At 39.3% G+C, this 27,037-nt stretch overlaps 1 protein-coding gene and 1 pseudogene across 2 annotated transcripts in view; both read left to right on the top strand.

The window, feature by feature from the left end:
* LOC122432818 (cytochrome P450 3A24) overlaps positions 1-27,037 on the top strand; it is a 43,535-nt gene that overhangs the window by 15,225 nt on the left and 1,273 nt on the right. For both annotated transcript variants that reach the window (XM_043455037.1, XM_043455036.1), the window contains exons 4-12: positions 2,179-2,278; positions 6,422-6,535; positions 6,785-6,873; positions 9,665-9,813; positions 15,755-15,882; positions 16,975-17,041; positions 20,193-20,353; positions 23,017-23,243; positions 25,571-25,733. In XM_043455037.1, the coding sequence (XP_043310972.1) occupies positions 2,179-2,278; positions 6,422-6,535; positions 6,785-6,873; positions 9,665-9,813; positions 15,755-15,882; positions 16,975-17,041; positions 20,193-20,353; positions 23,017-23,243; positions 25,571-25,733 (1,198 nt within the window). The remainder of the gene's footprint in view (positions 1-2,178; positions 2,279-6,421; positions 6,536-6,784; positions 6,874-9,664; positions 9,814-15,754; positions 15,883-16,974; positions 17,042-20,192; positions 20,354-23,016; positions 23,244-25,570; positions 25,734-27,037) is intronic.
* Positions 758-27,037, top strand: LOC122432836 (annotated as a pseudogene).

The raw sequence follows: 27,037 nt of genomic DNA, 5'->3' as shown, positions 1-27,037 counted from the left end.
GGAGCACCTGGGAGAGCTTGTTATAAATACAGACTTTGACCCCACTCATCAGTGCACAGAATCACTATGATCTGAAGTGGGTTAAAAAATCTGATTGAACTGTTAGTGAGAGAAATTATTAAGGCTGGAGTGACATCATTAATATAAAGCAAACCACTATCTCTTCTCCACCTAAGTGTTGTTGCAAAACTGTGATGGGAAGAAGGGAATCATCAAAATAATGTCAGTCAGGTGAAAGAGCAGATTAAGTGCCTCCTCAATCCCTTCTGTCACTACTTCAGCACTAAATGCCCTTGAAACCCACTTAAACCCTCTGAGTTTTAGAACAGCTTTTGGAAATGGGCAGAAGTAAGTGCAGTGGTTCTCTGCAATTTTTATGTGTGATCATGAAACCATTTGAAATTCCTCTGTGAAGTTAAAGGAGGAATAGGGAACATGTGGAAAATCTTCCAATTTGTTCTAGCTATTGCAAGTGATTAATAGTGGAACCAAAATGTCAGAAAACAGTGTAAATAACTCAGAGTAAACCTCATGTGAGTGGCCAATTCCCATGAATGGACATCCTGACAGTCAGGAGATCAGGTCACAGAGTGACGTGTCACATCTGAGGAGTCAGCTTTGTGTGACAGGTGGGTCAAATGTGGGCCTGTCGAGCTGCTGACGGATGTAACTGACATGGAGCCCGAGGCCCACGGGACCCATGTAATGAAAAGAAAATATTTAAAAGATGAGTTTAGCTTCTTTCCTGGCTGGAACCATGGAGGGTGCAGAAGAGAAGAAAAAGAAGATTCCTGCTGTGCCAGAAACCCTTAAGAAAAAGTGAAAGAATTTCGCAGAGCTTAAGATCAAGCGCCTGAGAAAGAAGTTTGCCCAACAGATGCTTCGAAAGGCAAGGAGGAAGCTTATTTATGAAAAAGCTAAGCATTACCACAAGGAATACAGGCAGATGTACAGAACTGAAATTCGAATGGCTAGAATGGCACGAAAAGCCGGCAACTTCTATGTACCCGCGGAACCCAAATTGGCATTTGTCATCAGGATCAGAGGTATCAACGGTGTGAGCCCGAAGGTTCGAAAGGTGCTGCAGCTCCGTCGCCTCCGGCAGATCTTCAATGCCACCTTTGTGAAGCTCAACAAGACATCAATTAACATGCTGAGAATTGTGGAGACATACATTCACTGCATGGGTGTACCCAAATCTGAAGTCTGTAAATGAATTGATCTACAAGCGTGGTTATGGCAAAATCAACAAAAAGTGAATTGCCCTGACAGACAGCGCATTGATTGCTCAATCTCTTGGGAAATACGGAATCATCTGCAGGGAGGATCTGATTCATGAGATCTATACCATTGGAAAACATTTCAAAGAAGCAAACAACTTCCTGTGGCCCTTTAAATTGTCGTCTCCACGAGGTGGAATGAAGAAAAAGACCACCCATTTTGTAGAAGGTGGAGATGCTGGCAACAGGGAAGACCAGATCAACAGGCTTATTAGAAGGATGAACTAAGGTATCTACCAGGATTATTTTTGTAATCTGGTCCATTAATAAACAATTGAAACAAACAAACAAACAAAAATGAGTTTATACATGTTTCTCTGATTTCTTTCATTCTCTTTTTCCTGTTGTTCAAATTATCCTAAACTTGATGCTATCAAGGATATCTCACTATTTAAAATATTTCCTTAAAAAAGTATTAACTAATAAGCAAATTTTAGAAAATAGGACAAAAGAGAAAATCTTTCATAATCCCACTGTCACTTGGGGAGCATTCCAAATCTTCTTTCATTTGCAGATATATTGTTATATAGATGTGTCTACAGTTTTCATCTAAAATATGCATTTTCATGCTTTGGGTATATCTTCAAAAATGACTGAGTAGGTAGACTCTCCTTAATTATTTTTTAATTTTCAGATAATTTGCTTTCTTCAATTATTTACTAATCTAACTTCCTTCTTGATAATGAAATATATTAAACCTATAAAAATTATGGAAAATGATACTGGAAATACCTATATACTTACCACCTAGAATTAGCAGTGTTTTCATGGTATTTTTAATGATGACTTTAGAAGGATGGATTATGTAATGTTAAGATAAACATCTGGACTTCCAGGTATGGCTCCAGCTGCAGAACGTGGCTCCTTAAGTTTAATCAGCTCTGTTTTCCCTACACAGGATTTTTGAAGGTAAACAGCCTCTGTTGGTTATCACAGATCCAGATGTGATCAAAACAGTACTGGTGAAAGAATGTTATTCTGTCTTCACAAACCGGAGGGTAGGCATCCATTTTTTTAAATTTAAAATTTGTTTATTAGATATGCATTTTGAAATATATTATAAACTCACAGGATGTTGTCAAAAGAGAAAATTACAGAGAGGCTGCATGTCATGTAACTTTCGTCCTGATTCCTCCATTGGCAATACGTTGATTAATTAGAATACAATTTCAAAGCAGAAAACTGGCGTTCATACTATCCACAGAGCTTATTGTGATTTCTTCAGTTTCATGCTCGTTTTGTATGTTTTGCTCTGCGAAATGTGTTCTAGATGTAGATTTGTGTAGCTACCACGACAATCAATGTACAGAACTGTTCCATCCGTACAAGTCTCCTTACTATTCTTACATAGTTGCAGCATGTAGCTTGTTTTTTCCTCTTATCAGGATCTTTAGCAGAGCAAATAGTGCTCTTTAAATTTTGATGAGTGATTTATCAGTTTCCCCTTTTATGGATTTTGCCTTTGTTGTCAAGTCCAAATTATCTTGACCTAGCCCTAGGCCTTGAAGATTTTCTCCTATTTTGTCCCTAAGTATTAAATCATTTTATGTTTTACATTTAAGTCTATAACCCGTTTTGTGTTAGTTTCTATATAAGTTTTTTTTTTTTTTTAAGTTGGCTTCTAAATGTCTGAATTGCTCCAGCACCATTTATGGAAAAACTATCCATTTAAAATTATTTATTTGTTTCATATTTATTTATTTATTCACTTTACTTTTTGCTGCCCTGGGTCTTCATCGCTGTGCTCAGGCCTGAGCCTGGCAGTGTGCAGGTGTGTGGCTGCAGAGGTTAGCTGTGGACAGGTGGGTCAGTGCAGTTGAGTGACAGTAGTCAGGACTGGCTTTAGGCATCTGAGCATCTGCAGAGCCTTGTGATAGTGTTTTGCACATGCGCACCCAAAAAGATTGACTGCTGGTGTGGATCCTGGGTCTTATAGCATCAGCAGTGGCACTAACTGGGCAGCTTTAGTGGGGTTGGAGGCAGTAGGGGGAGTAGGATTCTTGAAACTTCCTTAACACCATGAACATGGAATAAAAGGTGGTTGATTGTTCAGTTGATTGGGGAGAAAGGCTACATGCACTGGTCAGTTTCAGATTGTATCAGAAGCTTCACATGGCTCTTCCTTTCCATTTCCTGCCCCTTCCCTCCCCTCTCCTTCCCTTGCCTGCCATCTCTTCCTGGACAATCCAGCCCTAAACCCAAAGGTGGGCCACAGAAGGTTGGCAACCTCACACGTCAGGGTGGGGCCAGAGAAGGAGGACAGTGGTTCCAAGTCAGAGACCGAGTAGGGAGGGGAGGGTATCCACAGGGATGGCTGGAGAAACAGGTAACTGATCGTGTTGTCTCTTTTAGTCATTTTTTATTTTTCCAGCAAGGGAAAATGTCTCAGGCTGGGGAATTCCCTCTTGATGCTGAGCAGTGCAGGCCTAGGGGAAGGGATGATGCAAACAAAATGTATCTATTCTCCTCCTGTTTTTGTGAGTTATTTTCAAGTGTGCTCTGTTGTATGGCTGACGCTTCTTAGACCTAATTTCATTTACTGTGAGCTGTCTAATTGTGAGACAACAAAGGCTGGAGTCTCCACTCTGGTGATGAGTCTCCTATCTTGAAGATGTCACTTTAGTATTTCATCATTAAAGTGATATTAGCTGTAGGTCTTTTTGTAGATGCTCTTAATCAAGTTAAGGAATTTTTTTTTGTCTTCCTATTTTGTGAGTTTTATCATAAATGAGTGTTGGAGCAATCTATTTTAAAACAAAATATAAATTTGAAAGATCGAGGAGATTTTCAAACAGGTTTGCTTCACATGCCTGTCCCAAGCTGAGAAATACAGTTGTCTTCTTTCCCCTTCTATTCCTGGGGGAAAATGTAGGGGGAATGTTTTCCATATCATTGCATAATTTTTTTTTTCAGGATATCAGGTAGATTCATAATCTTTTGCGTAGTTAGTACTACTTAAAAAGCCCCCACCATGTCAGCACATTCGTATTTCCAGATGGTCAGGCTGTAAATATATGTAAAGACCGAAGTAACCTGAGGCAAAATGCAGTCTGCCAAGGCTATCTGGCTGGCTGTCACCAGTCCCTTCTCTGCATAGCCCGGGAAGATGAACTCGATCTTATTCCCTTCTATCCCCTGGAAGAACCCTTTCTGTACTACATGGTCATTTGCATTTAAAAGGAGATTGGAATACGAAGGCTGGAAACACATCAAGTGGCTGAATGTCTCTTCCACATTATCCTAGACATTCAGGATAAATATTTATTCTGCATCTAGCATAGGGCCTGGTGCTAAATAGATAGTCACTAAAGATTCAAGAAAATTAGAGATACCAAGGGAATATTTCATGCAAAGAGGGTTCGATAAAGGACAGAAATGGTATGGACCTAACAGAAGCAGAAGATATTAAGAAGAGGTGGCAAGAATACACATAAGGACTGTACGAAAAAGATCTTCACGACCCAGATAATCACGATGGTGTGATCACTCACCTAGAGCCAGACATCCTGGAATGTGAAGTCAGGTGGGCCCTAGAAAGCATCACCACGAACAAAGCTAGTGGAGGTGATGGAATTCCATTTGAGCTATTTAAAATCCTAAAAGATGATGCTGTGAAAGTGCTGCACTCAATATGCCAGCAAATTTGGAAAACTCAGCAATAGCCACAGGACTGGAAAAGGTCAGTTTTCATTCCAATCTGAAAGAAAGGCAATGCCAAAGAATGCTCAAACTATCGCACAATTGCACTCATCTCACATGCTGGTAAAGTAATGCTCAAAATTCTCCAAGCCAGGCTTCAGCAATATGTGAACTGTGAACTTCCAGATGTTCAAGCTGGTTTTAGAAAAGGCAGAGAAACCAGAGATCAAATTGCCAACATCCGCTGGATCATCGAAAAAGCAAGAGAGTTCCAGAAAAACATCTATTTCTGCTTTATTGACTATGCCAAAGCCTTTGACTGTGTGGATCACAATGAACTGTGGAAAATTCTGAAAGTGATGGGCATACCAGACCACCTGACCCAGCTCTTGAGAAATCTGTATGCAGGTCAGGAAGCAACAGTTAGAACTGGACATGGAACAACAGACTGGTTCCAAATTGGGAAAGGAGTACGTCAAGGCTGTCTATTGTCACCCTGCTTATTTAACTTATATGCAGAGTACATCATGAGAAACACTGGGCTGGAAGATGCACAAGCTGGAATCAAGATTGCTGGGAGAAATATCAATAACCTCAGATATGCAGATGACGCCACCCTTGTGGCAGAAAGTAGGAAGAACTGAAGAGCCTCTTGATGAAAGTGAAAGAGGAGAGTGAAAAAGTTGGCTTAAAGCTCAACATTCAGAAAACTAAGATCATGGCATCCAGTCCCATCACTTCATGGCAGATAGATGGGGAAACAGTGGAAATAGCGTCAGACTTTATTTTTCTGGGTTCCAAAATCACTGCAGATGGTGACTGCAGCCATGAAATTAAAAGACGCCTCTAACCCTAACCCTTGGAAGGAAAGTTATGACCAACCTAGACAGCATATTAAAAAGCAGAGACATTACTTTGCCAACAAAGGTCCATCTAGTCAAGGCTATGGTTTTTCCAGTGGTCATCTATGGATGTGAGAGCTGGACTGTGAAGAAAGCTGAGCACCGAAAAATTGATGCTTTTGAACTGTGGTGTTGGAGAAGACTCTTGAGAGTCCCTTGGACTGCAAGGAGATCCAACCAGTCCATCCTAAAGGAGATCAGTCCTGGGTGTTCACTGGAAGGACTGATGCTGAAGCTGAAACTCCAGTACTTTGGCCACCTCATGCGAAGAGTTGATTCATTGGAAAAGACCCTGATGCTTGGAGGGATTGAGGGCAGGAGGAGAAGGGGATGACAGAGGATGAGATGGTTGGATGGCATCACTGACTCAATGGACATGAGTTTGAGTAAACTCCAGGAGTTTGTGATGGACAGGGAGGCCTGGAGTGCTGCAATTAATGGGGTCGCAAAGAGTCGGACACGACTGAGTGACTGAACTGAACTGAACTGAAATGAAAGATTTGTTGAGGCCATTGTTCCCAAATTATTAACGTATTTTCCACAACTGTTGAGACTTCAAAAACTTAGGTAGGGTAAAATATGTTTTGCTTTCAACTCTAGGTTTTTGGTCCATTGGGAATTATGAAAAATGCTGTTTCTATGGCTGAGGATGAACAATGGAAGAGAATACGGACATTGCTGTCTCCAACCTTCACCAGTGGGAAGCTCAAGGAGGTAAGAAAAGAAGAGGTTTTTCCATGAGCAACTTAAAGAATAAGGTAGAAAATAAATTCATATCCCTGTCCAAGGAGTGGTGTGCCAAATTTGAGTTTCCTAAAATGGTTTTTATCTTCACATCCTAGAAGAGACATCATCAGATTTATAATAAAATGTCACTGATGGCTCCATGCCCCTGAAAACCAGGTCCTTCTAAAACTTGAGTCTCCACATTTAACTTCCCGCGCTGTTGTGTTTTGTGTCTAGATGTTCCCTATCATTAGACAGTATGGAGATGTGTTGGTGAGGAACCTGAGGAAGGAAGCAGAGAAAGGCACGTCCGTCGACATAAAAGAGTAAGTAGGGGTGAAGCTGCTGGTCCTCTGAGCTCCACTGAGCCCCTCTGTTGCCTGCCTTGGAGCCAAATTCCCACTGCTGAGTTACTCTAGTGACTGAATAGAAGTAGGTGTGTGGTTTACAACTCCGACTGGCCACCCAAGAATGAGTGGTGGCTCATGAAAATATCAGAAGGTATCTTCTGGGTACATGAGCCAGGGTTAACTTATCTGCTTAACTGTCACCTTGGATATTCTGGGAAATAAAAATACACAGTTTGGTCTTGTCAGGGAGCATGATGCCTCCATATCTGTTCTGTTTTTCAAGATTGCTGTGGCTATTTATGGTCTTGTATGGTTCCATATAAACTTGGGGATTATTTGTTGTAGTTCTGTGAAAAGTAACACAGGTATTTTGATAGGGATTGTGTTAAATCTATAGAGTGCTTTGGGTTGTATGAACATTTAGGCAATATTAATTGTTCCTATCCATGTACATTGTAGCATCTTTCTGTTTGTTTGGATTTCCTTCATCATTTTATTGTTTTCATAGTATAGGTCTTTCACTTCCCTGATTAAGTTTATTCCTAGGTGTTTTATTCCTTTAATGTGATTTTAAACAGGATTGTTTTTATCATTCTCTCTTTCTTATAGTTCTTTATTACTGTATAGAAAAGCACCAGATTTCTGCATATTAATCCTGTACCTGCCACTTTACTGAATTCATTTATTCTAGATTTTTGGTGGAACTTCAGGGTTGCCTATATAAAGTATTATTTCATCTGAAAATACTGATAGTTTTACATGTACCCTTCCAGTTTGGATGTCTTTTGCTTCTTTTTCTTGTCTGATTACTATGGCTAGGACTTCCAATTCTGTATTGAGTAGAAGGGGCAAGAATGGGCATCCTTGTCTTGTTACTGATTATAGAGAGTACTGGTACAAAACAGACACATACCAATTGAGTAAATTTGAGAGCTCCAAAATAAACCCTTATACTTAGAGTCAATTAATCTATGATAAAGGAGGCAGGAATATATAGTGGAGAAAAGACAGTCTCTTCAATAACTGTGCTGGGAAAACTGGACAGCTATATGTAAAAGAATGAAATTAGAACATTTTCTCATACCCTGTAGAAAAACAAACTCAAAATGGATTAAAGATCTAAATGTAAGACTGGAAACCATTAAAACATAGAAGAAACAATAGGCAGAATGTTCTTTTGCCATAATTCATAACAATATGTTTTTTAATTTAACTCTTAAGGCAAAGAAAACAAGAGCAAAAATAAGCAAATGATCTAATTTTTTATTTTTGCCTAATTGAACTTAAAAATCTTTTGCACAGTGAAGTAAAATATTGATAAGATGAAAAGACCACCTAGTTAATGGATGGGAGAATAATTTGCAAATGATATGATGATAAGAGGTTAGTATCCAAAAATATATAAATGTCTCATACAACTCAAAATCTAAATAACAAACTACCTAATGAAAAATGGGCAGAAGATCTTAATAGACATTTTTCAAGCAAAGATATACAGTTGAAAAGATGTTCACATTGCAAATCATCAGAGAAATGCAAATCAAAATCACAAAATCAGCCAACACCTGTAAGTTTGGGTGAGGGTATGGAGAAAAGGAAACCCTGGTACAAGGTTGGTGGACTGTGAATTGATGCAGCCATTGTGGGAAACCATATGGAGGTTTCTCCACAATCTTAAAGGGAACTATTGTCTGTGTTCCATCATGTCCCACTCTCGGTGACCCCACAGGCTATAGCCTGCCAGGCTCCTCTGTCCATGGGATTTCCCAGGCAAGAATACTGGAGTGGGTAGCCATTCCATTCTGCAGGGGATCTTCCTAACCCAGGGATTAAACCCAAATCTCCTGCCTTGCAGGCAGTTGCTTTACCACTGATTCACCCAGGAAGCCTGAGGACTGTGATATGATTCAGCAGTTCCACCCTGGGTATACGTACAGTGAAAATGAAAACACTAATTTGAAAAGGTACAGGCACCCCATTTCTTTTATCAGCTTTATTTACAGTAGCCAAGATATGGAAGAATGCAAGTATCTGTCAGTAGATGAATGTTAAAAGAAGATGTGTCACACATGTGTACACACACACACACACACACACCACTGTAGAAAACAAACTGGTGGTTACCAGTGGGAAGTAGGAAGTGGAGTGCAGATAGAATAGAGGATTAAAAGGTACAAATTACAATGTATAGCATAATTGTGCTACAGGGATAGATTGTACATAACAAGGAATGTATTTAATATTTAATGATAACAACTTTAATTGGAGTACTTAAAGTCGCTCTTCTACACCTGAAACTAATGTGATATTGTACATCAACTCTGCTTTTGCGCTAAAGGGGAATCAGCTCTGAGCACAATTCTGTGGTGAGGTGAGACCCACATCAATGTCCCCTTTCTTGACTCCCCAGGAAGAGTGAATTTGCTCCCTTTGTTCTGCTCAGACACATTCCTTATACACCTATTATTGCCCATAGTCAAAGCACACTACTGTCCTTTGTCTGATTATGGACTCTATCCTTCTATGACTGAGCTCCTTGAGATTGGGAGTGGGGGAGGGGTCTAAGTTGCACCTCATACACACCTCAGGAGTGAGTGAGAGTAGCAGACAGTCTTCCATGATCCAGCAGGTGGTTCTGAGCGAGTGTGGCTCTTGACCTGTCTTGCCTGGGCATCTGATTTTATATAATTTTCTTGAGGACTGTGTTGGATCTGGATAGTCAGCTGGTCGCAATTTTAACTGTCTGTGTTTATCTTTCTCTGCTCAGCGTCTTTGGGGCCTACAGCATGGATGTGATTACTAGCACATCATTTGGAGTGAATATTGATTCCCTTGGCAACCCACAAGATCCCTTTGTGGACAATGCCAAGAAGCTCTTAAGGTTTAATATCCTTGATCCATTTCTTCTCTCAGTAGGTAAGTGTCCTACTACCTTCCTTTTTCTGTATTCCTCCTTCCATTCCTCCTTCCCTCTTGTTCTTTCTTCCTCCCTTCCTCCTTCCCTCCCTCCCTTCCTTCCTCTTGATAGGTTTATTGAGATATAATTCACCAATTTAAAATATACAATTCAATGGTTTTTTATAACCTGAGTGTCCATTGATGGATAAATGGATAGGAAAAATGTGGTGCATATACACACATACACAAACAGGACAGAATACTATTCAGCCATGAAAAGGAAGGAAATTCTTCCATTTGCAGCAATGTAGCTGGACCTCATGCTAAGTGAGATAAGTCAGACAGAAAGACAAATACTATATGTTGAATCAAAGGAAGAAATCCAAACTCATAGAAAAACGATGTCAGATTTTTGGTTACCAGAGACAGGGTTTGGGAGATAGAATTGGATGATGGTGGTCAAAAAGTACAAATTTCAGTTATCACTTAAATCAATAGTCCTGGTGCAATTTGCTTATAGGTATCCAGTTGTCTCAGTACCACTTATTGAAAAGCCTGTTTTGTCTCCATTGAATGGTCTTGGAAACATTTTCATTGTTCAATTGGCCATAGAGAAGTGGGTTTATTTCTGGACTCAAAACTTTATTCCATGAATATATGTGCCTCCTTAGGCCAGTGTCACATTGCCTTGATTAATGTAGCTTTATGGTAAGTCTTAAAATCAGGAAATGTGAGTCTTATAACTTTATTATTTTTTTCAGTAATGTTTTGTCTTCTCTGAGCCTCTTTCATTTTCATATGAATTTAAGCTAAGTTAGTCAGTTTCTTCAAAGAGGTCAGCTAGAGTTCTGATAGGGAATGTCTTATACCCGTCAATTTGCCATCTTGACAATGTAAATGTTCTGATTCATGATCATGGCATGTTTTTCACTTATTTACATCTTCTTTAATTTAGTTCAACAAGGTTTTGTGGTTTTCAGTGAGTAAATTTTACATGTCTTTTATTTTATTCCTACTGATTCTATTGTTTTTGATGTTATCGTAAGTGGAGTTATTTTCTTTTTTTGTGTGTGAGTTATTTTCTTAATGTCATTTTATATTATTTATTGCAATATAGAAATTCAGTTTATTTTGTATTTTGATCTTGTATCTTTTTTTCTTTTTATTTTAGTTGGAGGCTAATTACTTTACAATATCGTAGTGGTTTTTGTCTTGATCTTGTATCTTGAAACCCTGCTGAACTTATTTATTTTTTCTAATAGGTTTTTAATGGTTTTCTTAGGATTCCCTGTATAAAATATCATGTTATTTGATAGCAGAGGTTTAGTCTTCATTTCCTATATGGATATATTTTATTTAATTTTCTTGACTAATTCTTCTGGTTAGAATGTCAGGTACAATTTTGGGTAGAAGTGGTGAAAAAGGCTTCCTTGTCTTATTCTAAATTTTAGAGAAAATCATCCAGTTTTTCACTATTAGGTATTAGTGTTAACTATGGGTTTACATAAGTTGTTAAATATGTGTTTTTCTTTCTTTCTTTCTTTTTTAATATGTGTTTTTCATAGATTCCTTTTATCAGGTTGATGAAAGTCCCTTCTGTTCCTGTTTGCTGAGAGGTTTTTTTTTTTTTTTAATCACAAGCACGTATTGGATTTTTGTTACATGCTTCTTCTGCATCTATTAAATAATTGTGTGGTCATTTTTTATTACTCTCTTGAAATGGCATATTATACAACCTTCCATTCCTGGGATAAAATGCGCTTATATATGATGTATACACCTTTGTATATGTTAGTAGATTCAGTTTGCTAGTAGTTTTTTTGAGGATTTGTGTATCCATGGTCATAAGATACATTGGTCTGTTGTTTTCCTTTCCTCTACTATCTTACTCTGTTTCTCACACCAGGTTAATACTGATCCTGAAGAATGACTTTCAAAGTATTCTGTCATCTTCTATTTGTCAGATGAGTTAGTGAAAAATTGGCATTAATTCTTTAATTATTTGAGTGGTGTTCAGCATTGAAACCATCTGAACCTGAGCTTTTCATTGTCAAGTTGTGCATGGTTTCTTGATTATCAAATCAAACTGTATTTCTTATAGGTCTATTCACATTGTTTCTTTCTTTTTGAGTAGTTTCTGTTTAATAATTTTTTCCGGTATATTAATTTATTTTAATTGGGAGATAATTACATTACAATATTATGAGGTTTTTTGTCATCCATCAACATGAATCAGTCACAAGTATACATGTGTCTCCGCATCCTGAAATCCCCTTCCCACCCCTCTCTGCACCCTATCTCTCTGGGTTATCCCAGAGCACCAGCTTTGGTGCCCTGCTTCATGTGTCAAACTTACACTGGTCATCTATTTTACATATGGTAATATACATGTTGGAGTGCTATTCTCTCAAATCACCCCACCCTTGCCTTCTCCCACTGAGTCCAAAAGTCTGTTCTTTACATCTGTGTCTCTTTTGCTGCCCTGCATGTAGGATTGTTGGTACCTTCTTTCCAAATTCCATATATATGCATTAATATACAGTATTTTTTTCTCTTCTGACTTATTTCACTCTGTATAATAGGCCCCAGGTTCATCCACTTCATTAGAACTGACTCATAAGTGTTCCTTTTTTATAGTAATATTCCATTGTGTATATGTACCACAATTTCCATATCTATTCATGTGCTGAGTGACATCTAGGTTGCTTCCATGTCCTAGCTATTATAAATAGTGCTGCCATGAACACTGGGGTACATGTGTCTCTTTCAGTTCTGGTTTTCTTGGGTTATATGCCTAGCAGTGGGCTTGCTGCTTGCTGGGCAGTTCTATTCCCAGTTTTTTAAGGAATCTACACACTCTTCTTCATGTGGCTGGACAGATTTGCATTCCCACCAACAGTGTAAAAGAGTTTCCTTTTTTCCACACCCTCTCCAGCATTTATTGTTTGTAGACTTTTGATAATGGCCATTCTGACTCGTGTGAGATGATACCTCATTGTGGTTTTGATTTGCAGTTCTCTAATAATGAGTGATGTTGAACATCTTTTCATGTGTTTATTAGCCATATTTATGTCTTTGGAGAAATTTCTGTTTAGGTCTTTTGCCCAGTTTTTGATTGGATTGTTCATTTTTCTGGTATTGAACTGCATGAGCTGCTTGTATATTTTGGAGATTAATTCTTTGTCAGTTTCTTCATTTGCTACTATATGCTCCCAGTCTGAGGGCTATCTTTTCACCTTGCTTATAGTTTCCTTCATTGTGTGAAAGCTTTTAAGTCCCATTTTTTTATTTTTGTTTTTATTTCCATTACTCTGGGAGGTTGGTCATAGAGCATCTTGCTGTGATTTATGTCAGAGAGTGTTCTGCCTTTGTTTTCCTCTATTTATAGTTTTTGGCCTTTCATCCATTTTGAGTTTATTTTTGTGTATGGTGTTAGAAGGTGTTCTAGTTTCATTCTTTTACACATAGTTGACCAGTTTTCCCAGCACAACTTTTTGAAGGGACTGTCTTTTCTCCATTGTATATTTTTGCCTCCTTTATCAAAGATAAGGTGTCCTTGGTCTATGGGTTTACCTCTGGACTATTTTGTTCCATTGATCTACACTGATTTCTGTCTTTGTGCCAGTACCATATTGTCTTGATGACTGTAGCTTTGTAGTATAGTCTTCTCTGGTGGCTTAGACAGGAAAGAATCTGCATACAATGCAGGAGATCTGGGTTCAGTTCCTGGGTCGGGAAGATCCCATGGAGAAAAAAATGGCAACCCAATCCAGTATTCTTGCCTGGAGAATCCCATGGGCAGAGGTGCCTGGAGGACTGTAGACCATGGGGTCACAAAAAGTCAGCCAGTACTGAGTGACTAACACTTTCACTTTCTTTCAGTATAGTCTGAAGTCAGGAAGATTGATTCCTCCAGTTTCATTCTTTCTTAATATTGCTTTGAAAGCATTCCCTCTAAAATCAGGAACAAGACAAGGGTTCCCACTCTCACCACTACTATTCAACATAGCTTTGGAAGTTCTAGCCACAGCAATCAGAGATGAAAAAGGAATCCAGAGTGGAAAAGAAGAAGTTAAATTCACACTGTTTACAGATAACATCATCCTCTACATAGAAAACCCTAAAGATGCCATGAGAAAATTACTAGAGCTAATCAATGAATATAGTAAAGTTGCAGGATATAAAATTAATACACAGAAATCCCTTGCATTTCTATATAATAACAATGAAAAATCACAAGGAGAAATTAAGGAAATAATCCCATTCATCATTGCACCAAAAAGAATAAAATATTTAGGAACAAATTTACCTAAAGAAACAAAAGACCTCTATACAGGAAGCTATAAAACACTGATGAAAGAAATAAGAGATGACACAAATAGATGGAGAACTATACCGTGTTCTTGGTTTGAAAGAATCAATATAGTGAAAATGAGTATACTACCCAAAGCAACCTATAGATTCAATGCAACCCCTATCAAACTACCAACGATATTTTTCACAGAACTAAAACAAATAATTTCACAATTTGTATGGAAACACAAAAGACCCTGAATAGCCAAAGCAATCTTGAGAAAGAAGAATGAAGCTGGAGGAATCAACCTTCCTGTTTAATCATTTTTAGTGGAAAAATTCAGACTGTCTCTTTCTTTTCGAGTTAGCTTCTGTACTTCATGTCTTTTAAGGAATTTGTCCACTTCCTCTAAGTTATCTAATTTATTGGTGAACCTTGTTCCTGGTATTCTTTTAATGTCAACAGTAATCTCTCCTCTTTCATTGGGATGCTACATATTTGAGTTCTCTCTCTCTCTTTTTATTTTTTTGGTCTATCTAGCTTCAAAGGGCTTCCCTGATAGCTCAGTTGGTAAAGAATCCACCTACAATGCAGGAGACCCTGGTTCAATTCCTGGGTTGGGAAGATCCACTGGAGAAGGGATAGGCTACCCACTCCTGTATTCTTGGGCTTCCCTTGTGGCTCAACTGGTAAATAATCCACCTGAAGTGCAGGAGACCTGGGATCGATCCCTGGGTTGGGAAGATCCCCTGGAGAAGGGAAAGATACCCACTCCAGTATTCTGGCCTGGAGAATTCCGTGAACTGTGTAGTCCATGGGGTGATAAAGAGTTAGACAAAACTGAGTAACTTTCACTTCACTAGCTTAAAAGTTCTTTTCAAAGAATTAGCTTTTGGTTTCATTGATTTTCTAGATTGTTTTTATTCTCTCTGTTTCATTTGTTTCTGCTCTTGTCTTTATTAATTTCTTCTTCTAGATTTAGGTTGAGGTTGCTCTTCCTTTTTCAGTGAGTTAGGGTGGAAACTTAGGCTCATGACTTGAGATCTTTGTTCTTTTTAAAAGTAGATATTTACAGCCTTAAACTTTTCAATGAGCACAGTTTTTTCTACATCCCATTCATTTTGGTAAGTAATAGTTTCATTTTAATTTATTTCAAAGTAATTCCTGGTTGTATTTTTTATATAGTATACAGCTCATTGTTTATTTAGGAGTGTATTGTTTATTTTCCATGTATTTGTGAGTTTCCCAATTTTGGTTATTGATTTTTAATTTAATTCCATTGTGGTTAAAAGATATATACTGTTTTATTTCTATCTTGAATGGTTTTTGCATCAAATGGTTAATTAGAGTAGCACACTATAGTGTGATTTATCCAAAGAAATTCTAATCCAATAGATAAAAAACTATGAAGGTAAGGAATATAATCCGGTTTTTTCTGATCATTCCAAAAGGCCGAACGGACCACTGATTTCACTACAATAGTGATGGCCCCCATAAGTGGACTTGGCCTTGCTCAGTCATTGGCTTGTATGTCTGAGCAAAAGTCACACAGGAAGTGATTCTGGTTGAGAACTCTGGTATCTTTCTCTGATTAATAGAGCAAATTATACTTGCTGTGTAAAATTTGAATTTTCACTGTGCTTTTCTGTTATCTCTTCTCTATAGTACTCTTTCCATTCCTTGTCCCAATCTTTGAAGTATTAAATATCACCATATTTCCAAAAAGCGCTGTGAATTTTTTGACAAAATCTGTAAAAAGGATAAAAGAAAGTCGCCTCAAAGATAATCAAAAGGTAAAATCTGGTGGTGTTTACATGAGAGTATTCACTTTTTGAAAATTTGTTCATCTGTACGCATAAGATTTGTGAACTTCTCTGCATTTTTAAAAAGATACGTAGAGAAGTATAGATTTTAGAACTGGGGGGTTATTAATATATCATTGTGGAGGGATGAGAAAGGTTGAGATTGGGGAAGAAATAAGAAAATGGACCAGAGAGTGACAATTAAATTTAATAGTAGGCATGCACATTAGTATGTCATTGCATAAGTATTGTTGAGGTGAAAGCTTTACCACTTCCATTCAATAAACTGTTAAAGGATAAGAATTACTGTTTAAAAATGATTTTACTGATATTATAGATACCCCAGATGTTATACTGGTAAAGAATCACTTTCAATCCAAGACTCCTATATTATAGATTGTGTAATGGAAAGCCCCATCAGGCAGCTGGTGGAGTGAATTCTGTGTTAAATTGGAGCCCTCTCCTAGTCTGGCATGGGCATGGGGTCTTCTCTGGGCCATGAGGCTGCAAGCTGGTTAACCCATCTTTGCCTCCATGAAGCCTGGAGGCCAGCACAAGCATGTCTGCAGGTCAGGGGGAGAGAAGGTTTTGTACCCAGTATGTCACTGAAGGCTGTATAGAGTTCTGAAAGGGTCAAGGCCTTGAAGATGCTTCTATACAAGCTGCCAAAGTACTTTGTAAATGTGAGGGGATTTATTTGTGTGGTAATTCATTAGGAATTAAAATTGGAAGGAAAAAAAGGATTAAAGTCATTGATTTTCTCCTAAGCAAACAGGTGTGACAGAAGAGACAGCAGGCAACTCTTTGGCAAGGAAGCTGTTTCAAAAGCCAGAGAAACCAAAGATCAGAGAGAGTGAGGACCAAAAAGCAGTTGACATGGTGGCTGGGTTTCTCTTTGGGAAACGTCGTGTTCTCTGAGATCTGTAGGTGAATGTTAGTTCACTGAGGACTCAGGGAATACCAGTCAGACTTCTGCTTTTTAAGGGGCCATAATCTCACAAAGGAAGTTAAATACTGCACTCCTGATTTATCTATGACTTCACAAGTAACTTTCTATCATAGAAATTTTTTTTCTGCTTACAGCCACGTGTGGACTTGCTTCAGTTGATGATTAACTCTCAGAATTCCAAAGAAACAGACAATCATAAAGGTAACCAAGGAGAGCTTCAGAGGGGCCACAATGGGGAGACACAGAGGTAGGGGGAAGTTCTGAAAATGTGCCGGAAGTTTTCTAGGCAGAGGGGAATTTCTGCCAAATTGAAGAAAGACACTCGTGCAGAAAGAAAGAGTAGACTGTGGTACTTCCTGGAAGTTTGCAGGCGCAACTTTGTTCAGAGCTGGAAGAACAAGTATAACAAGGATGTCATGCTTAGAAGTCAGTTATGATGTAGATTACTTACAGGTGAACCTCTGGGGAGCTTGGTTCCAATATCAGTTCTCAGGCTCCTCCAGACCCACCAAGTCAGAAACTCTGCCTGGAAATTTGCATCAAGGCTTCATCCCTTCATTCATCAGGGGGCACATTGCCCCAGTGTTGGTGACCTTAAGTTGGAACACTTTTAAACTTGTGTTCACCAGCTTACTCTACTGTAAAGTGTATTTTTCCCCCCTTTGTCATTAACATGTTACTTCTGGGAGAAGCCTTTGAGACTGTAAATATTCTGTTCCTCTTCAAATTGTCACCCACTGATTTTATCATTCATGGATGGTTTTTTACTGAAACCGTTGTAACTATGATGATTACAACATGATGCCTTTCAAAACCCATCATTCTTCTGTGTTTATGAGCTGATGTTCTTTCATGGGGAGAGCTCTCCATTCTCCCCCAATCATTTATTTATTTATATCAGTATAATCTTATATATAACTAACTTACTCACTCACATCACTCTTCAATTTAATTTTCAAATTGTCAGGTTTGTCCACTGGAGCCCTTTCAAGTGGGCTCCTATATATATTTTACTTTTTTTCTCCTTAGACATTTTTTTCAATAGGCGATTTTTTAGCAGAAATTTAAAAAGCATAATTGAGTGAAGAATAGAGAGTTTACCAAAATACATTCTGCCCCCACCTACATACAGCCTTCCTCAATATCTGAAGTCCATACTGGAGTGATACACTTGTTATAATCAATGAACCTACACTGATACATTATTATCACCTAAAGACAATAGTTCCCACCTGGGCCCAATATTGGTATTGTACATTCTGTGGGTTTTGATAAATGTATAATGATGTGTGTCCATGACTGTAGTGGTGTTCAGAGTATCCTGTATCTTTTTCATTTATCATTTTCCAAGAACTTCCTCACTTCCTAATGTAAGGCATTCCAGCTTTCTCTTCTATTTCCCCTGGAATAAGCCATTTCTCTAAGAAGTTCTGGTTCCATTTAGTGAGAAATGGTGTTTAGAACCCAACATTTGGGTTCTAGGAATGCTCATTGCTTCTAGGGTTTCTTTGCTTCTAGATCATCTCAGTGGACAACTGTCAGAACACCAAATATTTTTACACTTATGTAAAAATAAAAAAAGATTTCTGTGTCTACCACAAATCACTGATATAAACATGCTCCCTCTCTCTCAGACAAAAAGACCCTGGTGTGTTTTAATTCTATGACATGAATACTCCTATATGATTAATCTGAAGCTACCAATGGATTGATAACCATATCACAAAATTATGAATTTTGTAAAATTTGTTCTTGAAAGCAGGGATAAACTGGCTGCATCCCATTCTCAATATATCTATATCTGTTTATATACCTACTTATATCTATCTATTATTATATCTAATATTTTTCTAAGTACATGATTCAATACAACTTTCTGTGATGAAGGAAATATTCTGTATCTGCTCTGTTCAATATAGTAATCACTAGACATAAGTGTCTGTTGAGGACTTGACATGTGACTAGTGCCACTGAAACCTGAATACTAAATTGTAATTAATCAATTAAAATTTGAAGAATCATATATTAGCACAACTCTAAACTTTGACTATTACGCAGTTTATGCTAACTGGAGAAAAAATTTATGGTTTGGATGGTTGAATTTGTTGACAGTAGCATCACAGATATCATCACTGGGGAATTAGAACTTTGTAGATCTTTATTGCACTCATTTTGCATTGCTTTTATTGCTAATCACTTGTTTGGGGCAGGTACTACGTTGAGTTGAGTGCTGTCAGTAACAAAGATCCTGCTTCAGTCCCATCAAATAGCTGAGAGCCTGAGAATGCTTGGTCTCTCGGGAGAAAATAAAAATGGAGACCAGTGTATAATCACAGGGCTGTTTGGTAAGAATAAAGAAAAGCAGAAGGAGCGGTTGTATAGTGAGAGGATGACGTTCAGGCCAGAGTTGAATCAGCATTGCTCATTCTATTCCCTGGACCTAATTTTTCTATATTTCACACTGGCCTATGTCCTTATATGCACACATTCTTTCTTCTGCTATTTTAATGCCAATGATTAGACTAGGATCATCACAACTCTTCAAGTTTTTTATTGATTTATGTAGCATCTATACATATCTTGAACATCCCCTTGAAGACTTGTGTCCCAGGTCTTCTATCACCTGATGACTCTCAAGGGCACAATCCATGCTTCTCAGGCTACATTGTGCACATACATCACCACATCTCATGAAAGTTCATGTGTTGTTTCCATAGTTCTAGGTTTTTGGGATTTGAGACTCTGAATTTGTATTAGGCTTCTAGATCCTGCTCATGCTTCTGGTCCATGGACCACTCTTTGAGTAACAGGAGTTTAACTGTAGCCCAGTATTATACTCTTATGTTCCTGTAAACAAGTTTTGATAAAATATAACTTAATTTCCCCTACCATATAGCCTTAGTATTGTAAATCTCTCGTAAAACAAAACAAAACAAAATCAAACTGTACCTTAAGTGGAATAATTTAAAATATTCTAGAAGGGAACGGTACTCCATTTTACTTGGAGCTAAAGTTCTTTTACAGTTTTCTAAGGGACATACTGATAACACTGTAGATTTTAGACAGAAGAGCTATCTCTTGAAATTACCCAGCTGTGTTGGTGGGGCTGTGGTATTGCCAGGAACAGAGGGCCAAGAATAGTAGAGACTTGGGAAAAACTGGATTAAGACAGCTCTTGGCTTTTTCTTGGCTTTGTGAGGCAGACACAGTGGAAATCGCTCTCAGTTTGATTCTGAATTGCTTTTACATTATTCCCCTAAGGGTTTGGGAATTACACTGAAATGTCTCATCATCTTAACTGTGATTTTTACATTGCCATGCTTTACCTAAAATGTCTTGACTTTCTTTTTAGCTCTCTCTGACCAAGAACTCATGGCCCAAAGTATTATCTTTATTTTTGCTGGCTATGAGACCACTAGCAATACTCTTTCCTTCCTTTTGTATATTTTGGCCACTCACCCTGATGTTCAGCAGAAGTTGCAGGAGGAAATCGACGTGACTTTCCCCAATAAGGTGAGTGATGATACCTGGAGAGAGAGGGGGCAGGTGAGGCCTTAGCATGATTGTCTTCTCCCTCCTTATTAGGAGGTTTTGACCCAAAGCATAAGCATCAAATCATTTACCTCCATTCCCAGGTAGTACATTGGAAAGGAATCCAATCCTCCTGCCAATGCAGGAGATGCGGGTTCAATACCTGGGTTGGGAAGATCCCCTGGAATAGGAAATGGCAACGCACTCCAGTATTCTTGCCTGGGAAATCCATGTACAGAGGAGCCTGGTAGGCTACAGTCCATGGGATCGCAAAGAGTTGGGGAAGACTAAGCAATTGGGCACCACACATTTAGGAAGGATGTATAGCATACAAAACAAAGGGAGAAAACATAAGTACTTCATGCTACTCACAGCAATATAAGTACTTTGAAAAAAGTGCTGGTCCAGAGTTATCAGAATAATCCCAACTAAAATTCACAGAACTTCAGTGGCATCACTTACTACTCTGGTGTCTGAATTTGTTGTTGTTCAGTTGCTAAGTCGTTTTGGACTCTGTGACTCCATGGATTACAGCATGCCAGGCCTCCCTGTCCCTCACTATCTCTCAGAGTTTGCCCAAGTTCATGATGTCTGCACATTTATTGGTGTTGGCTGGACTTACTGTGGTCTGTGTGTTGGCTGATCTTGGCTGCCCTTAGCTAAGTTGGACTGACTCAACTCCACACATGCTCCTCACTTGTCTCAATCTCCACATGTCTGCTTCTCAGGGCAGTGGTAGATGTCATGAGCAAGAGGCCTAATCCCATCGGTGACTTTCAAAATTCTGCTAGCCTTACACTTAGCGAGTATTCCACAGGTTCAAAGTGAGCCACCTGACCAACCTGAGTCAGAATGGGAGGGCATCGCAGAGTTAAAGGCAAAGGGAATGGACAGAGGAAATGGTGGAGAATTGGGACCATTAATTCAGTCTACTGCCCTGAGTAAACTATAGCCTAGGTGGAGCCTGGTGTACAAGAAAGGATATACAGTAGGAAACAGAGGACGTGAGTATGAGACCTGACTGGTTTTGGACAAGTCTTATGACCTTTCAAATCCTAGGTCCTTCAAATACTTTGTAGGGTCTGCATAAATTAGAGAGGATATTTCTTCTCTGATAAATCCCATATTGGGATTCTCTTGATTACAAGAAGATCGAAAAGCTGTTAACAGACCAAGACTAGCTAAGGCATTACATTCTCTCCTTTTTATAAGACTACTTAACAATAATACTACTACTGGCTAATATGTACTTCTTACTATATATGTCTGTTCTAAATACTTTGTATTTATGAATGTGTTTAATTTTTGAGAAATTATTAGTCAGGAGAGGTGGGTTATTCCTCAGTAATGGACAAGCCCTGGAATCTCAGGGGCTTTCATAGCAAAGGTTTACTTCAGTCTATGTCTACAGACTCAACATGGATTGTTAGTGGAGGATGGAATGGATAGCTCTGCTTCACAGAGTCACTCAGGAAAACCGACTCAGAGCTTCCGCCATCTTGTAGCTGCCTTATCCGGAACATGAGACCTTCTTGTCATCTGTGGAATAAGGAACGCAAGAGTTGCTTTCCAGGGTTCAAATGACTTGTCTCTGAACTGACATAATCACCTCACAGCCTGTTGGCTGATTTGGCCTTGACTTCAAGTGGAATGGGGAAAATGGGGCCGACTTGGGTGCTGGGTGAGCAGTGAGTGTCTCTGCCACACAGCCTTATGGAGTGTCAGCCTCAACTGTCTCCGTGTGTCACATGAGAACCTGAGCCACAGGGAGATGGAACACTTCCAGGCACTAGTCGTGTGCCTGCTGGTGATCTATGATCCATGCTGTGATCCATGGGGTTGGCTCCTGAGGCATTCTTACCTTCTACAATGCTGCTCCTTAAGTATAACCCCACTTGACAGCCATGTATCACCCCCAGTGGTCTCAAATCTCAGCCGAAACTGGAGTTCTTTGTGGTGTGTGGAGAGCTGGTCCCTGGGGCTGGAGTGGCTTGTTTAGACCTTCAGACCTTAGGGTCACACCCACAGGGACAATAGGAGACTCTTCTAGCAGCAGAGGGTGGGGTTCTGATCCTCTTGTAACTTCCTTGCATCTGAAATTGTGTTCTCATTCATTTGCAGATTTGGTTTAGAAAGTTTCTCCCCAAGTTATTTATAGAGTTTTCATATATTGTTTCTGGACTGTATATGTATAATGAAGAGAATAAGCAATCAACAGTATTTATCTAAGAACCTATATGTTGAATAGGGTATTTGCTCTGTTACACCTTCTTTCCTTTGTACAGATGTATGGCCTCATTTTAAAAAGAAATTGTGACTTGGCCTTTTTCACTTAAGAGTAAGGGTCCTAGTCTGTTGGTCATGTTTGTTCTCATGAGAGAGAAAATACACTTCCTGATAACCTGTGGTATTTCACACTGTTTAGACGATTGTCCCAAATTTCTTCTATTGTCATAACTACTGTACCGTCAATGGGCATTGAGAGGTCAAAGGACATGATAGTAATGTCTATAAATACTAAAAGGTCCTTTACCAATTTAAATTATTCCCTGGAGCTCCTAACATTTCAATAGGACTATATAGATAGCGTTCAAGGGTGATCCAAATTCTTTTTAATTTATCAAAATCTGTTTTTCTCTTCCCAGGCGCCTCCAACCTACGATGTCCTGGCACAGATGGAGTATCTTGACATGGTGGTGAATGAGACTCTCAGAATGTTCCCAATTGCTGTTAGACTGGAGAGGTTCTGTAAGAAGGATGTGGAAATCCATGGGGTGTCCATTCCCAAAGGGACAACAGCAACAGTACCAATCTTCGTGCTTCACAGAGACCCAGAGTTCTGGCCAGAGCCTGAGGAGTTCCGTCCTGAAAGGTACAAGACTCCAGGGAAGGGGACCCCCTCTGATCCAGTTGTTCAGAGCGTATTCTGACAACCCTTATTATGGGTGACGGATATGTGACTGTACAGTCATTTTTATTTTACGACTTTTTATTGTTAAATGTATTTTCTTGTTTCAAGAATGACATTATTTGATTAAAAACTTTACCAACCATAAACTAAAAGAAAAAGAAAAATTTAGTTGTGTGCATTCCTAAAACCTTAAGCTTCTTTGTTGTTTAGTCACTTAAGTCATTTCCGACTCTTTGTGACCTCATGAACTGTAGCCCACCAGTCTCCTCTGTCCATGGGATTTTTCCAGGCAAGAAGACTGGAGTGGGTTGCTATTTTCTTCTCCAGGGGATATTCCTGACCTAGGGATCAAACCCACATCTCCCGCATTGGCAGGTGGATACTTTATCACTGAGCCACCAGGGAAGCCCAATATCTTAAGATAGGCCTCATTAATAGTGCAATGTAAATCCTGTGGACATTTTTCTATGCATATACAGATTGTTAAAACTTAGAATGGCATTACATATAGTGTGATTTTTTCAATTACTTACTATATTTAACAGTAAACTATAAATGGCATTCTGTGTTTTTAAAATATATATATAATTGTTGCATCTGCTATAATTCACTTAACAGCTATATTATTTTAGGTGATTTTGTTTTTTTTTTCCTTAAGTTTTTCTGTCCTCCTTAGCTCTTTGAATTCATCACTAACGTTCCCACATTTCCATTTCTTTAAACATTGGCTGCTGTTTCCTCTATTATTATTTTAGGACTGTAGGCTGAAGACCTAGAGGTCTCATCCCAGGTGGTTCCAGCAGCCTCAATGAGGGTGAGGAGACATAGGTGTCCTGGCTCTGTCTGTGGCTGTAGACCTGGGCCAGCTCCCTTTTTCCTCCATGTTTTTTGACCTTCCAAAAAGAAGTCCCCTGCTCTCTAGACATCTAGACACCCCCGTTGGAGAGGTTAAGCATTGTCTTCTGGGAATTCAGAGTCGTGTTCTGGTTTGGACACAGATTGGATCTGAAAAGAGTTGATGCTCTTCCATTTATTTCATGGTGAGAAAAAGTTGTATTGAACATTTTAGGGCACTATCTGGGCACTTTTATGAGCCCCTGACTATAAGCTCCGTGATGGGAGGGACTGTGTCTCGTTCAACCTTTAGTCCCTAGTGCTAGCATAATCTGTACTCATAGCATTGTTGAAAGCAGAGTCAGAGTCCACCAAGTCCTCTGTTCTGGACCAGGGAACCTCTGTGTCTCCCTCAACCTCAGCAACTTCAACTTCCCCTTCTGCAGTATCAGGAACCTAAAACAAGAGCCCACTCACTGTATTACCCTTTGATTCACTCAGCCATCAAGCAGAGAGTTAGTGCTCACCTGTGTGCGTCAGGGTCTGGGCCAGGGAGTGAGAAATCCAAATGTTAAAGCAGATTGACATATACACAGTATAGTTTATAGTTACAGGTTCTATGAGTCATGTTTAGTGTATCAGTAAGTGTCCATTCCCTGTTCAACAGCCTTCAACCCAGGTCTGCAGCACTCAGATGCTGCCCTTTGACTAATTTCCCATGTAGCTGCAGTCACATTATCTGTATTCTTCCAGAATATTTTCCATAATAGGACTGTTTAAAATATACAAAACCAAATGCCATTATTACTTCTCCAAATCCAAATTTGAGGAGTCAAATTTGAATAAAGCAGAGGTCTAGCCATCATGGACTTTATCGGTTTGTGGAACAGATAGACAAAAAAATCAGTGATTGTACCAGAGTAGAGTAAGAGTCATATGCCCTCATAAATCTACTGACCTCAGCAACCTCTGTGTGTGGGAGAAAGAGACATACCCACACAAGAGGAAGCAAAGGGAAAACAACAGAAAACTAACAATTTAAATACTCAAAGATGTTTCTGCTGCTTCCTTCGTCTCTGAGCACATAACCAATGTCAGTGCTTATGGAGGCAGGAACCCACTCTTCCTTCAATCAGTCTCATTTCCTAACTGCCTTTCAAAGCGTGAGCATCTCAGCAACCTGATTGTAAATTTCATATTTATAGATACATTTTCTTTAAACAGCCTTCATCTTATTTTATCACCCAGACTGAAAGCTCCTGTAGGATCTGGGGAATGGGAAGGCTTTGGGGCTTACCTTTCTCGCAGCAAAATCACCACAGCAGGATTCAGTCACCCACCCACAGGAGTCTCCCTTATGCTACTGGTTGAGGGTTTAAGTTAAAACTTCAGACCTGAAGCTCCTGTGATTTTTCTGTTTCATTCACTTGTTTCATCTACTGTTGTGGATTCAGGTTCAATAAGAAGAACAAGGACAGCATAAATCCTTATGTATACCTGCCTTTTGGAACTGGACCCCGAAATTGCATTGGTATGAGGTTTGCCATCATGAATATGAAACTTGCTGTTGTCAGAGTCCTGCAGAACTTCTCCTTCAAACCTTGTAAAGAAACACAGGTTAGCAGTTAACTATCTGCATAAATAATGTTTTATTGGGAATTTTTAAACCGAGATGTATTTCTCTGTGTCTATAAATTGTATCTATGAGACTTATCCCTGGAGGGCTAGGTCTGTGGCTTCATAAAGACCCAACTGTAAAGGTCATCTAGAGTCAAGGCAGTTAGCACGACATGACTGTACAAAGTCAGTGAACTTGAGCAACTTTTAAAATTTGGTTTCATGTCCACTGGAAGGAAGGAAAATGTCGTACAAAGTCATGAGAGCAGTGATGACCATGTTACAACTTTTCAGTGATGCCATTCTCCATGGGAACTTACAGAAGCTCTCCTGACAGTGATTCTCAGCCACTGTTTGTATAAAGAAATTACTGGGGAGCAATATCCCGATGCTGAGGTCATCTCAGCATCTCTAAAATAATTCCCCCAGAGTGTGGCGTTGAGGGCACCCCCACTGATCCTCCTGTGCAGCCACAGTGGTCCCTGAGTGAAAGCATTTCTGCCGGATGGGAAGGCTTCCCACAGCCCCTCACCTGCCAGGGATCCTGCTGCCATCCAGCTGGGCCCCCTTTACATTCTAACAATGACTGTGTGTCCTTCCTGTCCACCCTCCAGTCCGTTCTCCCCCTTCGAGTTCCAGTTCAGTCCCGAGCCCCTCCATGCAGCCTGCCCGTCCAGGCCAGAGCCCACTCTCCCCTCTGCTGTGTTTACAGGCACCACAGGCTGGCCTCATGGGGCCTACCACCTAACAATACTGCATCACTGAACCAGCCAGTTTGGTTCTTTTGTTTCCTTTGTACCTAACAAGGTCTTTTACTCTGTCCCCTCATTTTATTCCTTCCATAAATGCTCAGTGGTGCCTTGATGTCATCGGGCAAATGTTTAAGGAGTGACTTGCAGTTGATTAGAACTCTTGGACACAAATACGGAACAGTTTGAACTTTAAAAATTTAACAGATGTCATTTGTGTGCTTGCTTGTTTTATGTGTGTCTGTGTGTCTATCTGCAGGGAAAATGCATACTATTTGAAAGGTTTTTTTTTCAGTTTTATTTATTTATTTATTTACTTTACAATATTGTATTGTAATTGTATTGTACAATATTGCCATACATTGACATGAATCCGCCATGGGTGTACAATTTGTTGCAGTTATAGCAAGACCTGGAGTCACTCTCTGAGGCACACACAGAACAGTTGGCATTGAGTCATCTCAAGCATATCCCTAAAATAAGGCTTATTTCTAGGAGTCATACATTTAATAAGCCACTGCTCCCTTTGAGTAGCTTTCTCAGGGAAGAGGAGGA

The sequence above is a fragment of the Cervus canadensis genome, chromosome 32, assembly GCF_019320065.1.
Source record: "Cervus canadensis isolate Bull #8, Minnesota chromosome 32, ASM1932006v1, whole genome shotgun sequence".
Classification (NCBI taxonomy): Eukaryota; Metazoa; Chordata; class Mammalia; order Artiodactyla; family Cervidae; genus Cervus; species Cervus canadensis.
This window is presented reverse-complemented; position numbering and strand designations above follow the sequence as displayed.